The sequence below is a fragment of the Ilyonectria robusta genome (genome assembly GCF_021365365.1).
Source record: "Ilyonectria robusta strain PMI_751 chromosome Unknown BGZ61scaffold_50, whole genome shotgun sequence".
In the NCBI taxonomy this organism is placed as follows: Eukaryota; Fungi; Ascomycota; class Sordariomycetes; order Hypocreales; family Nectriaceae; genus Ilyonectria; species Ilyonectria robusta.
The window spans coordinates 37,733-51,580 of NW_025764484.1; the positions used below are offsets into that span (position 1 = coordinate 37,733).

General features: G+C 49.7%; 6 protein-coding genes across 6 annotated transcripts; 3 read left to right on the top strand and 3 right to left on the bottom strand.

The window, feature by feature from the left end:
* Positions 1-1,121: 1,121 nt before the first annotated feature.
* On the top strand, positions 1,122-1,925 carry BGZ61DRAFT_306759 (uncharacterized protein; the record flags this gene model as incomplete). Its single annotated transcript, XM_046238745.1, has 1 exon — positions 1,122-1,925. A coding segment is annotated over one exon (804 nt), but the record flags the coding sequence as incomplete, so codon positions are not given.
* Positions 1,926-2,794: 869 nt separating this feature from the next.
* Positions 2,795-3,430, top strand: BGZ61DRAFT_308610 (uncharacterized protein; the record flags this gene model as incomplete). The annotated part of the gene is made up of 1 exon (XM_046238777.1): positions 2,795-3,430. A coding segment is annotated over one exon (636 nt), but the record flags the coding sequence as incomplete, so codon positions are not given.
* Positions 3,431-4,865: 1,435 nt separating this feature from the next.
* BGZ61DRAFT_306582 (uncharacterized protein) lies at positions 4,866-5,418 on the bottom strand (the record flags this gene model as incomplete). Its single annotated transcript, XM_046238744.1, has 3 exons — positions 4,866-5,077; positions 5,137-5,242; positions 5,308-5,418. Coding segments are annotated over 3 exons (429 nt in total), but the record flags the coding sequence as incomplete, so codon positions are not given.
* Positions 5,419-5,875: 457 nt separating this feature from the next.
* BGZ61DRAFT_540888 (uncharacterized protein) lies at positions 5,876-6,608 on the top strand (the record flags this gene model as incomplete). Its single annotated transcript, XM_046254968.1, has 2 exons — positions 5,876-5,929; positions 5,982-6,608. The coding sequence occupies 2 exons, from the start codon at positions 5,876-5,878 to the stop codon at positions 6,606-6,608; spliced, it is 681 nt and encodes a 226-aa protein (XP_046094892.1).
* A 3,161-nt stretch (positions 6,609-9,769) lies between these two features.
* On the bottom strand, positions 9,770-10,042 carry BGZ61DRAFT_372206 (uncharacterized protein; the record flags this gene model as incomplete). Its single annotated transcript, XM_046242161.1, has 1 exon — positions 9,770-10,042. A coding segment is annotated over one exon (273 nt), but the record flags the coding sequence as incomplete, so codon positions are not given.
* Positions 10,043-12,364: 2,322 nt separating this feature from the next.
* On the bottom strand, positions 12,365-13,145 carry BGZ61DRAFT_500237 (BTB/POZ domain-containing protein; the record flags this gene model as incomplete). Its single annotated transcript, XM_046251527.1, has 2 exons — positions 12,365-12,901; positions 12,972-13,145. 2 exons carry the CDS (start codon positions 13,143-13,145, stop codon positions 12,365-12,367), a joined length of 711 nt encoding a protein of 236 aa, XP_046094894.1.
* Between the last annotated feature and the right edge of the window lie 703 nt (positions 13,146-13,848).

Sequence of the window (13,848 nt, forward strand, 5' to 3'; positions counted from 1 at the left end):
TTGCCTCGTGCAATGCAGTTGTAGATATCTTGCTGTGTGGCAAGTGTAGGTAAGTTTGTGTGCAAATTGGATCTGATCTCCTTTGGCGCAATGCCGGCATTGGCGAGTTGTTGGACTGTTGTTTCCTGCAGGTCTGATAGCTGACGAAGTATCGGATGTTCCCGTTGAGTGTGACTTGGTTCGTGATTGTGTTGATCAAAGCCAGCCTCAGGACGATGCTTCAGACTCCACACGGTCTTACATATGCTTTCCTTTGCTATGACAGAGAAGCGGCATCCCGTACGGCGTGAATTCCGCTGCTGTTCCTCTCCGGTCTTGTAGGCAGGAGTGCGCCCTGCTCCACGGTCACAGATGAAGGTAACTATACTTCTTCTACTGGGAGTCATTCTAGATCTTCCGATCACAAAGGCATAACCTCGTGGCGCTGCCCAAGCATTGATTGCTATACGGACTTCCTCCCGTGAGGCATATTGGCCTTCAGGAGGAAGGGCATCCTCAGGGAAGGAACGGGGAGCCTCAATTGGGTTCATTGTAGCAGGAGAAAGGCGCGGCAAGTTGAATCAATACCGTAGAAGCTGTTGATCATTGAATTGAGGGCCAATTTGCAGTAGGGATGTTATCAAAGGCCAAAAATGCCTCTTAGATAACGGATCTTGGTTGCACCCCCGGCGGTGCACGAGTCACGTGGTTGGTATTTGCACCCCCCGCGGTGCAGGTACTGCTAGCCTTGACCTGCCCCTTCCGTCTGACAGGTACATGACTAAAACACCCGAAGGGGCAAGGTGGCGATATGGCACGTGATCAACACCCTTGACTTAACCTTACCTCAGTGCCTCAGGCCACACTGTGAAGGCCGCGGCTATGCGCGCTTACTAAAGCACGCTAACCCGATCAGGTAATGCCTTCACAGAGGGCCTGAGCGCTTTTGGCCAAATTTTGTGTGGCGTTGTCGCTTCCTAATCTTTTCCGGTCGTTCAATCCTCCTCAACAGAAACCCAATGTACTTGCAGTCAATTGGTGCCGCCATCAACAATTCATATCATCTGGACATGACATTCGAAGATTCGTCGACTGCGACCACAGCTGAAGGTGGCAAGTCTAGCTCTTCGCTGCCACACGTCGACAACAGTCGCAGACGCTCACCCCGCTCGGAGAGCGAGAAGCTAGACATGGTATGCAATTTCATGCGGAAAGAGCTCCGTTGGGGTGTGACCGACTTTGTCAAGGCGCTAGCTTCTGCTGAAGGTCCTAACAATACTCGTCGAAGGACTGCCTTCGTAACAGCGGTCTACAAGGACCCCGAAGTCCTAAAATCCTACTTTGGCGACGCGGATCAACTCGGGGGTGATGGCAGATTGTCTGTCATTGAGACATTGGATCTGGGCAACAATGAGTTGCGGAAAGAGGTGGAAAGACTAGGTACAATGGCGCCATTTAACAAATTCGATCCCACTCCCAAGGACGAAGAATTCGACGCACTCGACATGGACCAAACGCTAAATACAATGCAAAGCGAAGCGCCTCTGTTGCTACAGCTTATAAGAGATATCATGGCGCCCGAATCTCGACGGAAATATCAGCGCCAAAAAGAACCAGTTGCTCGAATTGTCGCCATCATATCAATCCTCTGTTTCTCTCAGCGGCAACACACCTGCACGGGGTTTCAGAAGGCGTTGGGTCTCTACCTGCATTCTAAAGGCGTGAAGCGTCAGCAACTAGAGCTCCTCGCTCGACTTGGACTCGTCGTCAGCTACGATACTGTCGTCCGAGCCATCAAAGAACAGTCAACTCAAGCAGTGATACAAGTGGAAAGAATGGGACAGAGTGACGATGTCGTAACGGCGTATGATAATTTCGAGACAATGGAAGGCGTCAAGGAACAGAGGGTTGATCACCAAGGCACCTTCCATTCGGTGACAACGGGCCAGGTCATTCACGGCATTGAAATGCCGCCCGGTGGGCTGCGACAAGACATGCTTGATCCCCGGGCGGAAATGTGCGCCAGCGATGTCTTCCTAGCCCCTGGTAATCGAGATGACAATATTTATCGTCAGGTACGTCATGGTCCACCATACCATGTCCATGGCCTATACTGATTGGCAACGGCCCACAGTAGATATCACGATACTTTGCCTACGAGGCCATAAACAAAATCTTCTCGACCGCCGTCCCGGACGCTGTAAAGAGGCAGCGTCCAACAATGCCTGTTGTCGATATTCTCGAACCCGTCAAGACTGTCCATTGCTCGCTCGGTCCCATCCCACATGACGAGAGCAGTAATGCTGGTAATATTCTGATTCTGGAGAATATCTTCCAACATCAATACCACCTACCCGACTCCGCCTTCGAGAAGCGTTTATTTCTCATCTACGGCGACCAGAAGACTACACAGCGGATTCGCTCGATCAAGCAACGCAGAGAAGAAGCTGAGCGACCCTACGACAGGCTGCAATGGGCGCTGCCAGTGCCGGCGCTCTTCCATCTCCGCATGAACTACCTGTACATGATATCCAGATTGCATTTCGGAGGCCCAGGCAGCGATCAATCAACGCTGCATGATGCCATGAACTTCTGGACCAGGAAGAAGATCAGCAAATCCAAATCTGACTTCTACGCCCTGGAGCAGCTGATCATTCATAGCTTCCAGGCTAGAGTGTGCGCCTTGCTAATGAACAAGCTTGCTCAGTTTGGACAGTGGGGGAACCTCGAGTTCGAAGACATCACTAGAATGCTAGCTGCTCACGATGCAGGAACCTTCTCGCGACTTCTCGATCAGATTGTTGACTCGTACGGCAAATATGCCCGCTCGACTGATGATGAGGAGCTTCGGAACCACGTCCTGTTCTTGCAGCACACGCAGACCTACCTGCTTCTAAAGTACTCGATCAAGCATGCTGATCTCGGTCTCTTGCGTCGAACCATCGACCGCTGTTGCCTGTACTTCCATGGCTCAGGACAGTCCCGGTATGCCTATGAGATGTTGTACCTCCACCGTCTCACGTCAACGCGTGCTGCCACTCCGCAATTGCAGCGCGCGATACTTGCAAATGGGCTTGTCAATCGCCGAGGCAAGGAGGATAGCTGGTATGAGACAGACAGGCTTGTGGAATTCCACAATGGCACACTCAAGAACCTTCTCAACGCCAAACGTGGATCGTCCCTCACGATGGATTATCCCTTCAAGCACTGTTCTCTAAATACTGACTTCTTTGCTGCTCTTGCCAAACGGACAGAGTCCTTTTACTGTATTGTTCGCAATAGCGAGCATCCAGAGAAATCGGCAGAACTTGACATCAGGGTGATGGCTCAACGCTTGTCGCACAGCGGGTCAATTGCACTGCACAAGGGACGGACAGTCAAGCATAAAGCTACGGATGTTCTGGCAGCAGGGGCACAGCGCATCGCCGGCAAAGCGATAATCAAGTTCAACAGAACGGCATGCAGCGCCAACTACGATTACTTGGAGGGTGATGAACAAGAACTAGGCGACGGAGAGGAAGAAGAAGACGCTGAAATCGATGAGGAACTAGGCCATTTTTTTGCACTAGATCATGCCGACGAGGAGTAAAAGGAAATGACGTCTCACAATTTTACCTGCTAAGTTTGAGCTTTTGGAGTGTTGCCCAAAGGCACGCGTTCTGTGTGACGTCGAGGACCTCCTTTCCGTACGAAGCCAAATCACTCCATTCCCCGTTCACTGCGTGTGCTAATGAAGCGATAGAAGTAACCGTTGCAGCCGTCCTTGATATCATGGTTACAGCTTTATCCGGAAGGAGAAGCTCGGCTAGCGCATCTGTCATAAGCGTTGAAGACAATACGTCTGCGGCCTTTGCCTCTCGCCACTCGACCAATGCCAATTTCACCGCTTCCGTGACGTGCTTTTGGGATTGAACAACCCTAACAAGCTGTCCTGCCTTGCTGGTAGGTAACCTAACCCCGTAGCCTGTACATTTGCTGCAGCAAGAAGCTGTCTCTGCCGGACGAGTCCATGATGAGCAGTTCTCTCCGAAGAACTCAAGGATGCCTCTCCGGATACAAGTTGAACGATTGATTACCTCCCATATGCCTCGTGGTAAAGCGGATCGCTTCTCGTGCTCCGAGGTGCGCTTCTTGATGGACCGAAGTGATAAGTGTTCTGTCCTTTCCCCAAAACACCAGGGCGGAACTAACCAGACGAAGTCACCCAAGATTTCCGTACCTCGTGCGGCTCGGCCTGCTCGCTGCAATAGAGCACCCATGCTCGCTGGGACGCCCCACTGAACGACGAGCCGGACATCTGGATTGTCAATACCCATTCCCATGGAGTCTGTGGCAACGATGACACGATGGATTGAGCTATCCGAGACGCTCTCTGAGTCCGTCTTTTCGAACTCCGTAGCTATACGCCTCTTATCGGAGTCTGAAAGCTGTGAATGATATGCCTGGACGGCGTCAATGGCAGCCATCCCTGAGCAACCTGCTCTAACCAGGAGCATTCTCAGCACCCTGACCGCCTTCATGATCTGCGTTATCGAGTCGACATAGACTATGGTCTTCAGAATTGCCTTGCAACAGGCACGGCTGTCGGATCCTGCTTCCATCCGTTGATGTCGAGTGCTGGCTAATACTGCCTGAGCAGCACTCACCCCACCTCCACGCTTGAAAGCCTCTCTTGCCCTATTCTCCCTTCTCTTCATGACAGCCTCCTCGGTTGCTCCCTGTACCGGTTTAACAAGGAACTCTAGATCGCGGAAGCTGTTTGCCGGATGCTGAATTGGTTGAATTGCGAATGTTATGTCGGGTCTGTCAATGGAGGTCCGTTGAATGTGAACCCAAGGATCGAACCCACTGAGATCTCGAACCTCAGCCAACGTAACTGGATCGAGTGTCGCAGAGCAACCAAACCAAGGCACGCGTCTACTAACCGTGTGACGCAACAACGCCAATTGACTATATCGATTCCTCCAATGCAGACCCCACTCGCTGACCACGTGTAATTCGTCGATGGCCACCAACACGAGGTGGTCTTGGAAGGCCTGATCATATAGGACCTCCGTCTTAAATCGCTCTGACAGTGCAATTTCTGGACTCAGAAGCACTGGGTCCTTCTGTTCAGCCATGATATTTGGTTGGTAATTGTCGGCCTAGAACTCCTACCGTGCGTGTATTTGCCGATTCGGATCTCGTTGAGCAACGCGGCTTTGTTCGACTGGGCGTTTAATACGCAAGGCCGGCAGCAGGGTATTCGAGAAATAGACTTGGCCTATTGTCAAGATTAGCCATTTCCTTGTTTCCCATAATTTTCTCTGTGCCTCGCCACCGACTGACCTGGTCCTCTTCAAGCAGGTTTAAGGGCATAATCATGAGGCAAATGCCGCCCCGCAAGGCCGGAACCGCCTGGAATACAGCGCTCTTGCCCCATCCTGTAGGTGCAATTAGATTAGATCCTGCTGGTCGACAGCGAGTCTCCGTATTGCTTCTACCTGGCCGTCACGGGGAGGGAAGTTAAGGAGGTTTGCCAATGTCGAGGTTAATGACTCAGGATCGGGGCAACGTAAAGGGGTATGTAGCATCACTGTCAGTAGCAGAGACTTATACGCAGAACCAACTGCAATTTCCAAGGACAGTTGAGGGTATCTTTGGCGTAATCGGTGTTGGTGACGAATGGTACCGCGTTGCGCGAATTAGGAAGCGACGAACGACAACGCCACACAAAATTTGGCCAAAAGCGCTCAGGCCCTCTGTGAAGGCATTACCTGATCGGGTTAGCGTGCTTTAGTAAGCGCGCATAGCCGCGGCCTTCACAGTGTGGCCTGAGGCACTGAGGTAAACTTAACCCCATTTTTCGCCCGAAATCAACTTTTCGCTCTTGGGCAAGCGACGCCAGCGAGCAATCATGGATGGTGTTGACGATGTCGATAGCATCGATGCAAATACACATCGCATCAAGGTTCGAACCCCCTCTCGTACTTAGTTTTCGCAGCTAACTCCTCCTTACCAAGTTTCGCTTAGGGTATAGCACTGTCTCGGCCATCGGCGAAGCAAACGACAATAAACACCTAAATGTCCTACGTCTATCGATTATCCGCGATCCTTTCGAACGTACTATTATAGCGCTAATTTTATCGCTCCCTGCTTTCCTCCAACAATTAATTGCAGCGATTTTCCCCGGCTTCTTCCTCCCCGATCGCGTTGTGCTCAAAACGGCTAAGCCAGGCTGGCTTGAGGAATTCGACAATGAGAAGCATATGTATGAGAGACTACAAAGTCTACAAGGCCGTGTGATACCCAAGTTCTACGGCGAGGCAGAATCCGAAGGAGGTCGCACGCTTATACTCTCAGAGGTGGTCGGCATCTTGCCGTGGGAACAGCAGCGGCCACCTCTCGAGCCCGAGAAGTTCAAGAAACTCGTCGACATCGCGTTCCATGAGCTTAATGTATTCGGCTTGGGTTATGAGGATATCAAACTGGACAATTTTATCCTCGTACAAGACCATATCGTACTGGTGGACCTAGAGTCTGTGTATGAGCCCAAATCGGAAGATAGGGAATATGCGTTCCATTGCGATAGGGCACATGTTGAAGTTGTATACCAGAGATACTTGAATCACTATGACGATGACGACTGAAGTTTAACTTGAGGCAGAGCGAATTATTCGTCTTCGCTTTATATATAACGGTCTGATCGGTTCCTAACTGCTAAACCAAAGTCGTCCTAGTAGTTAATGTCGTAAAACTGAGGTGCTTCAAGGACGGCCGGGACGGGGGGGAGATGGAAGGTTCGATGGCAAGCTTTTAGATCGCTAGAGGTAGTTTAATGCGAGAAATGGAGGTGTTTGCAAGACGGGCAGAGCATTCAACAAAGTCAACACTGTTTTTGCTGTTATTGTTGCTGTTATGGTGGGAGGAGGAAAGGCTGGGTCCTGCGGGCTTGGACCTTTGGCCTCGGATCGAATCGGGTCTTGATGGCGCAAGAACAACTGAACAAGCATGAATACTCCCATAATTGACGCCTGGCGAATACTGGCATCCATGACCGTGCGATAACTGACGATCATGTATATATCTTCACCTCGATCTATTGCTGTCTCGATTCAGCCTCCGGCGGCGGCTATGCCTAATGCAGTCTCGCAATTGAAGCATCTCAAGGCGGGTCCGTAAGGCGACAACATAATCTATTTCCTCCTCCAGATCAAGTGACTTCGTTGCCGCTTCCTACATGGATAGTGAGCTTAAATATACCTCGGAGTAGCGATCGGATTGCCTGTACGTATAACACTATACTCTCTTGTCGTCTAATGCACTTGATTCATATCTTCAATCTATGCGCGCACCTAAATGTGGACGGTACATCCTCCGCCACTCGATGAAGGCATGTTGCGAGTCGACAACTTGGTCCATGGATTAAACGCTGCTCTGCGGTCTCCCAAGCACTAGAGCCACGAGACTTTAGCTGAAAACATGACGCTTGAAGCTGTGATTTGATCAGGTGGCGTATGAGACCTGACTGAGGCGATGTATGATCGATAGTGGTTCTCGTAGCTAGAGTAACATCATGACAAATTTGAGTCGAGCTTCTGCCTTGATACCAGTTTGCGTCAATTATAATTTATGATCCATTGCCATGTGTGATTGCACGATGATGCTCCACGGTATGATATAAGTGTTATGTCGATGTCTTTCTCGTGTAGGGGCATGGCAATCCCCAAGTAGCCCTTGGGAACCCAACAAATTCCACCTCGATCAAGTTGATAGACCCGCGGGTGCTTGGGCTCATCCAGTGCCCGGAAGAGGGGTTCGTGGAGAAGAATCGGGGTGTTCTGGCTTCTGCAAATGTGGACACTTCGGTGATTACACCGAGTTCCGCTAGTCTTCTGTCTATATCGTAAAGTGAGAGTGAGAATATAGCCACATCATGCTTTTGAGCTAGCCAATGAAACGCGGCTGCGCCAATTCTCCGGGGAAGTGATGGGCGTGGAAGCGTTGACGAAGTAGCCGAAATTGACAGAGGGCGGGTTCCAGGGACTGGCAATTGGTAGCATCCTTTTACCAAACAGTACGTTCGACAGTGATCAGACTTGAAGGTTACGATGTTCTCGCTCCAATTAACGTCAGGGTTGTGATCAGTCAACCAAGGCTTTCCGAGGATGATGTCGTACTTCCCGAGCTTCGTCACGTAGAAGAGCATCTTCTCCTTATGCCCTTTGATCTCCATGTCAAGTTTCGCCACGTGAGTGATATCGCCAGCCGAGGAAGGTCTTCCATCGACTAGCCTCGATGCTACTTCTAAACGACCTCGCCTTGGACGTTCGTCAGTACCTCGATCGACGATTGAGCGTATTCGAGACCTCAACGTCGGGCTTACGGTTGATGCAGATCTTCCCTTTTCGACAGTATCCAATCAATATCTACAGCAGGTCTTCATGACGCTAGATGCCAACCTAGCAGCACAAGTGCCTTGGAGTAGGTCCACTGTTCGACGGGACCTCGATAAGATCTTCACGTTAAAGAAGGTGCAGATTCGTCAACAACTTCGTGAAGCTATCACGAAGATCCATCTTAGCTTCAATCTTTGGACATCACCGAACAGGTTCGCGATGATGGCGGTCCATGCGCAGTTTATCGATAATAAGGGCAAGCAGCAGAACGTCTTTATTGCCCTCCGTCGTCAATTGGGCTCTCATGACAGTGAGAACCTCGCTCATACGCTCGAGAAAGTCGTCAGGGACTGGGATATTCAGGATCGAGTTGGAACCGTGATATCTGACAACGCGAATTCAGGGTTCAAAGCCACTACACTCCACTACACATTCGAGGATATGGAATTGATGTGGATGATGACTAAGATCACGGCGGTGGAATGGATGGATATGGATCCATTATGGATGTGAATCCACAATGTGGAAAGGATTTCCACATGACGAGCAAGGGATTTACTCCCTTGTATAACTCAACCCCTAGCATATTGCTATTATTCCCTCGAAGGTTCTGTCAGTATCTGATCCAACTGCCCGATCAATCCTGCACGTAGCCAACTGCGTAAAGTCTGGCACAGGCCGATAGTTGAAGCATCTAGCCGATTCCTAAGCCTCGTAACCATCTGCCCGGCCACTGAAAATAACCTCTCACACTCTGCTGACATAGGGGCCACAGTCAGTAAATCCAGGGCCATCCTACTCAATTTGGGGTACTTGAGCCGCCTGGTGTGCCAGTATTCGTATGGGTCAGTAACGAGGGCGTCAGAATCGTCGATATTGCGTTGCCACTGATCGTACTCATCGTGATCCAACCCTCTGTACAATGACGAAAGAGATGCCCCGGCGGATTCGCCAATAGCCTGATTCTGAAGAGTTAGCCCTCGTTTACTGTTACGCCAGGCTGTAAAATTGTTCCTTGAGGATTTAAGACGTTTACTTGCAGGTAAATCAGAGTCTTGATCTTCAGAAAATAAGTCCTTGTATTCGCATTCCCACAGATCCTGAATAATCGCTTTGGCTTTGATAATCCACGTCCGCCGATTAGCATCATCACCCCACAGATCGTCGAATAATGCCCAGCGGTAAGCAGGATGGAGAGCCGCCGCGCCGTAGATCACAGGACTGTCGTTGAGGTATTGATAATACTCATCGAGCTTTATCCAGCCTAGGTTAATATTAACGGCGAGATGCCCGGAGTCAGGGAGGCCAACGGCAATCTTTTTGGCGGATTCGAGGGACTCGAGAAGATATTCGTACGCATGAAGAAGATCCCAGCTTGTACCTTCGAGTCGTGACTCGGTTAGCCATACCAATTACAGACTGACTCCATCCAGCCAGGACTTACCAGATAATAGAAGCTCAATCTCATCTTCTTGACCTTGCTTTTGGTGTTTCCCCTGTCCATCGCCCTCCAAGGCTTTAACTACTAGCTGAAAGTCTAGTAGGATATCGCACAGCGCCTGGAGCACACGCCAGTCGCTGCTTGAAATCCGGTTCTCTTCCTTCAAAAAGAACGGCATCCTGGCCCCCTTCCTAACGGAGCCACTTTTCGTAAGATTCGCTTTGTTCCACTCACTCAACGCTCGCTGGATAAAAGGGTCGTAAACGGCTGCAAAACAAGAGCCCGGTCGATCATGGCTAGCTGGAAAAGCCAACAGGTAGCATTATCTAATACAACGCCAACAGGATCATGGCTTTGGGTCGCTGGATCGTCGGATAGTTGGGATTCAACCAGCTGGAATTTTTTAAGAACGTCGGTCCAGATATCGGATCTGTTAACCTCCTGCAAATACAGTTAAAATAAGCCAGAAAACAGGAAAGTTAGAAAACAATGTAGTAAAAATAAGAAAAAAATCGGCTTACCACAGCGAAGTTATGCCATTTACCCACTGGACCCCTTTTGCGCCACTGCTCATGTTCCCTCGCCGCCGTCAATTGGCCATCGTAGATCTGTTGCTCGAACGCGTTTGGATCTTGGCCAAATAGCACGTGTTTCACCACTATATTGACAACATGGCCAATGCAGCGAACCCAGCGCTTCTTCCAGTCGAATCCTAGCTCATGGCCCAGCTCTTCCATCGTTGTTTTGTTATTCGAGGCGTTATCCAGCGTAAAGTAGCCCAGCTTATCCCCAATCTCGAACTCCCAGACGATGTCGAGTATCTGCTCAGCGATATTCTCGCCTGTGTGCCGGCCTAGTAGCTCCGGAAGGCCGAGAACGCACTTTCGGGGCCTGTTATCCAGATCCCTGAATATACAAGTAACGCCGTAAAGAGCATGCCTGTTCCCGGATCGCCATCCATCAAACTGGATATGGATCTGGCCTGGGCTCTTCCGAAGCGTCTCTCGTACAGCCGATTTATTCGCGTTGAATTCTCTTTCGGCGATCGCGCGCACCGTTACATCGGATATGTGAGCTTCCGTAATGGAAACAGAAGGGTTGAGATATTCGAAGATCGCTCGCAGGTCAGGATCTTTCGCGGTGGTGAACGATCGATTCGTGTTGACGATCCAGTTTACGATCATCTGTTGAAACGCGGCTTTATTAAACCACTTGATTAATAGATTCGTTATTTCTTGATCGCGGGGGACCTTTGGATTCAATCGAAGTAACGTAGCAATTGAGCGGGCGGGTGTTGCAACAGTAGATTTCAGGGCCTGCCTTTTACCTGAAGGATCGACTATGCTGTTGTGATTCTTGAACAAGTGGCTCTCAGCGTTCTGCAGGCCCTTATAGTTGTAATTCTTCGGCCTCGGATCCTTCCGTTTGATACATATACAACAGACCCAGCGGCGTTCCTTCGTTGCTGTATTCTGAATGTCGTACCCAAACCGGTAGACCCATTGACGCGTGTGGCCATCTCTTTCGGACAAAGTCCAGCCTCTGAACAAGCGAAATAGCCGTTGTTCGTCTTCTTCTGTTCGTTTGGGGATCGCCGCCGTCGATTTCCCTTGCGCAGAGGGCTCGAGAGTACCTGGTCGAGAATCGGGCTGGTAGTCGGCCATTGTGATACGATATTGCAGCTGAAGATTTGTCACCAGTCAGAAATGAGCCAAAGTACCGGTAGTCGGACGCATTGGCATTGTCAGACAATTAAAACCCACATAGTCGAAGGTCTAATAACATCAGCCAATTGATGAGAATTATCTGAGGATCGCGTCCCCCATGAGGAAATACACCGGATTGTGCAGCTCTTTATTCTGCCAGCCAGGCAGCTGCGGTCGCGAGCAGCATCATAGGAACAGCCGAACAGACATTCCAGGTAGCTTGATACCGGTAGGGAACAGGTATGCGTTGTCTTAAACCTGGCATATTAGTTAGCAAATACTTTAAAGTCAACCTATTAACTAGGGGTTCTGTGGTATTTGTAAACCTCCGCTAAGATTAAGGAAATATCCACTGCATTCCACAATTTCCACTTGTGGCCTGGCTCCCGTGGAGTGGGAGTAAATCCACAACTGGGTCTGATGGAATGGAGTGTATTTGATATGGATCCATATGTGAGTCCATATGTGGGTTTTCGTGGAGTGGCTTTGAACCCTGTGCTTCAGGAGGTTCGTAAAATTGGTGGCGTTCGGAAAAGAAAATACGTGATACAAAACACGATGCATAAAATTATGCAGCACAAGTTTCAGCTTGTGAATAGCTTCATATGTGGCCGAGTGCGGTGTAAGTGAAGTTGTAGAGTTTGTGTGGGCAGCAGGTGGTTTTACGCTAGTCATTGGTGGGTGTTAGTCATTGGTAGGTGGTGCATGGTATATATTCAATAAATCTACAGAAGGCTGGAAATTCATGTTGTGGTGTTGAAAACCTAAGTCGCAATTTCCTACTAGATTAACCTGTTTGTGCTACATACAACCTAGCTTGGCTGGCCGATTCTGATCCGTCTCAGTCGACGTAGCTCGACTTATCCCTCAATCTGGTGAGAGTCCCAGTCTGGACACTGTCGGGAGCAGTTTGGACAGTGGTAACCCATCCCCGAGAACTCACCGCGAAATTGGTGTTCGCATGAAGGACATTCATAGCGATGTGTTGAGAACTTGCCACATAAAAAAGGAATCAGATCGGCTGCAAAATCAGGAGTCTTCCTGAGAAGTTCACTGAAGCTATCGTGCCCAAGGAGCTTGTCAATGTTCTTCTGAGAGGTCTCCACAACCAAGTCGCGAAGTCCCCTATCTGCAGAAGGTGTGGATTCGTACACTATGGTAATGGCAAGTGGGAAATCATCCATGCTCCACCCAGTGGTGATGGCGACGCCAAACTTGTCCTTGGAATGGGCTTTAAGCGCCAGAACGTCATACTTGTCAGCAATCTGGTAGACTTGGGCGTCGTACACCATAGTTGACGTGCCGTAGATGTTGCTGTAGTCAAATGAATACATGAAACGAAGCATCGCTTCCACGACACTTGCATCGAAATCTTCAATTCGATCTTCTTTTCGGAGCTTTCCTTCAAGACTATAAGTAGCGAATCATTTTTGAAGGGATGAAGGGACTTCTGAGAATCTGGCGTACCTTCCAGTTGCCGTTCAGTGCTGTTGCGAAGTATTTCGAGTGGGCGGACAAGATCACCCCGTGGACCTTGAACTCTTGGTCATCGCAGGCAACAACAACATCGGAGAGAGCACCAGTGTTGTAGTAGCTGGCAACTGTATTAGAAGGCGCAATTGATGCTAGACGGCCTACCATACTCTTTCAATGCGGAGAGAAACCTCTCAAACTTTTGAGGTGCCATTGTGAGATGGGATGGGACTTCTAGATAAGTGGTGGATTGAACAGTAGGTTCTTCAACCTTCAAGTCATCAATGGCTGGCAGTGGTGCTGGAGGCAGAGGCAGTGATGGCGGGAATGATCTTTTGCTTCGCTTCGTTTTCATGTCCAAAGTGGACAGATCAAAGGTGATTCAATAGACTTCCAAAAGACAGAACGTGGAAGAAGGAGAGACTATGTAAAATCTTGCTCGGAGCAAATTCTGATCTGCTACAATTGAACTGCCAGCTTGCAGGAAGGGATGAGGGTTTGGTTGGCTTCCTGCAGGATGGATGTTCACACTTCACAAACAAGCTTCATTTGCTCGTGCGTGCGGAGTCGGAAAGGACTTAAGTACGTGACGGAAGTGGCACAACAATGCAACTAAATGCCCAGCTTGTGAAAAATACACAGCGTGAAACATAATCATGTGCGTTTTGCTGCACCGTCATTTGGTTAAACCAATATGTGACTCATACGCAACGCGGTCACCACACCTAGGTGCATGCACGCCAGTTGTGAACCCCATGGTTCACGGGTCCGAAGCTGAGGTCTCTCCGTTAACCACAAGCATGTCCACTTACGAACACAATAACTGCCAGCAGACCTCTTGCTGCTAGCAAGGCTCTCTAGCATCCGTAGA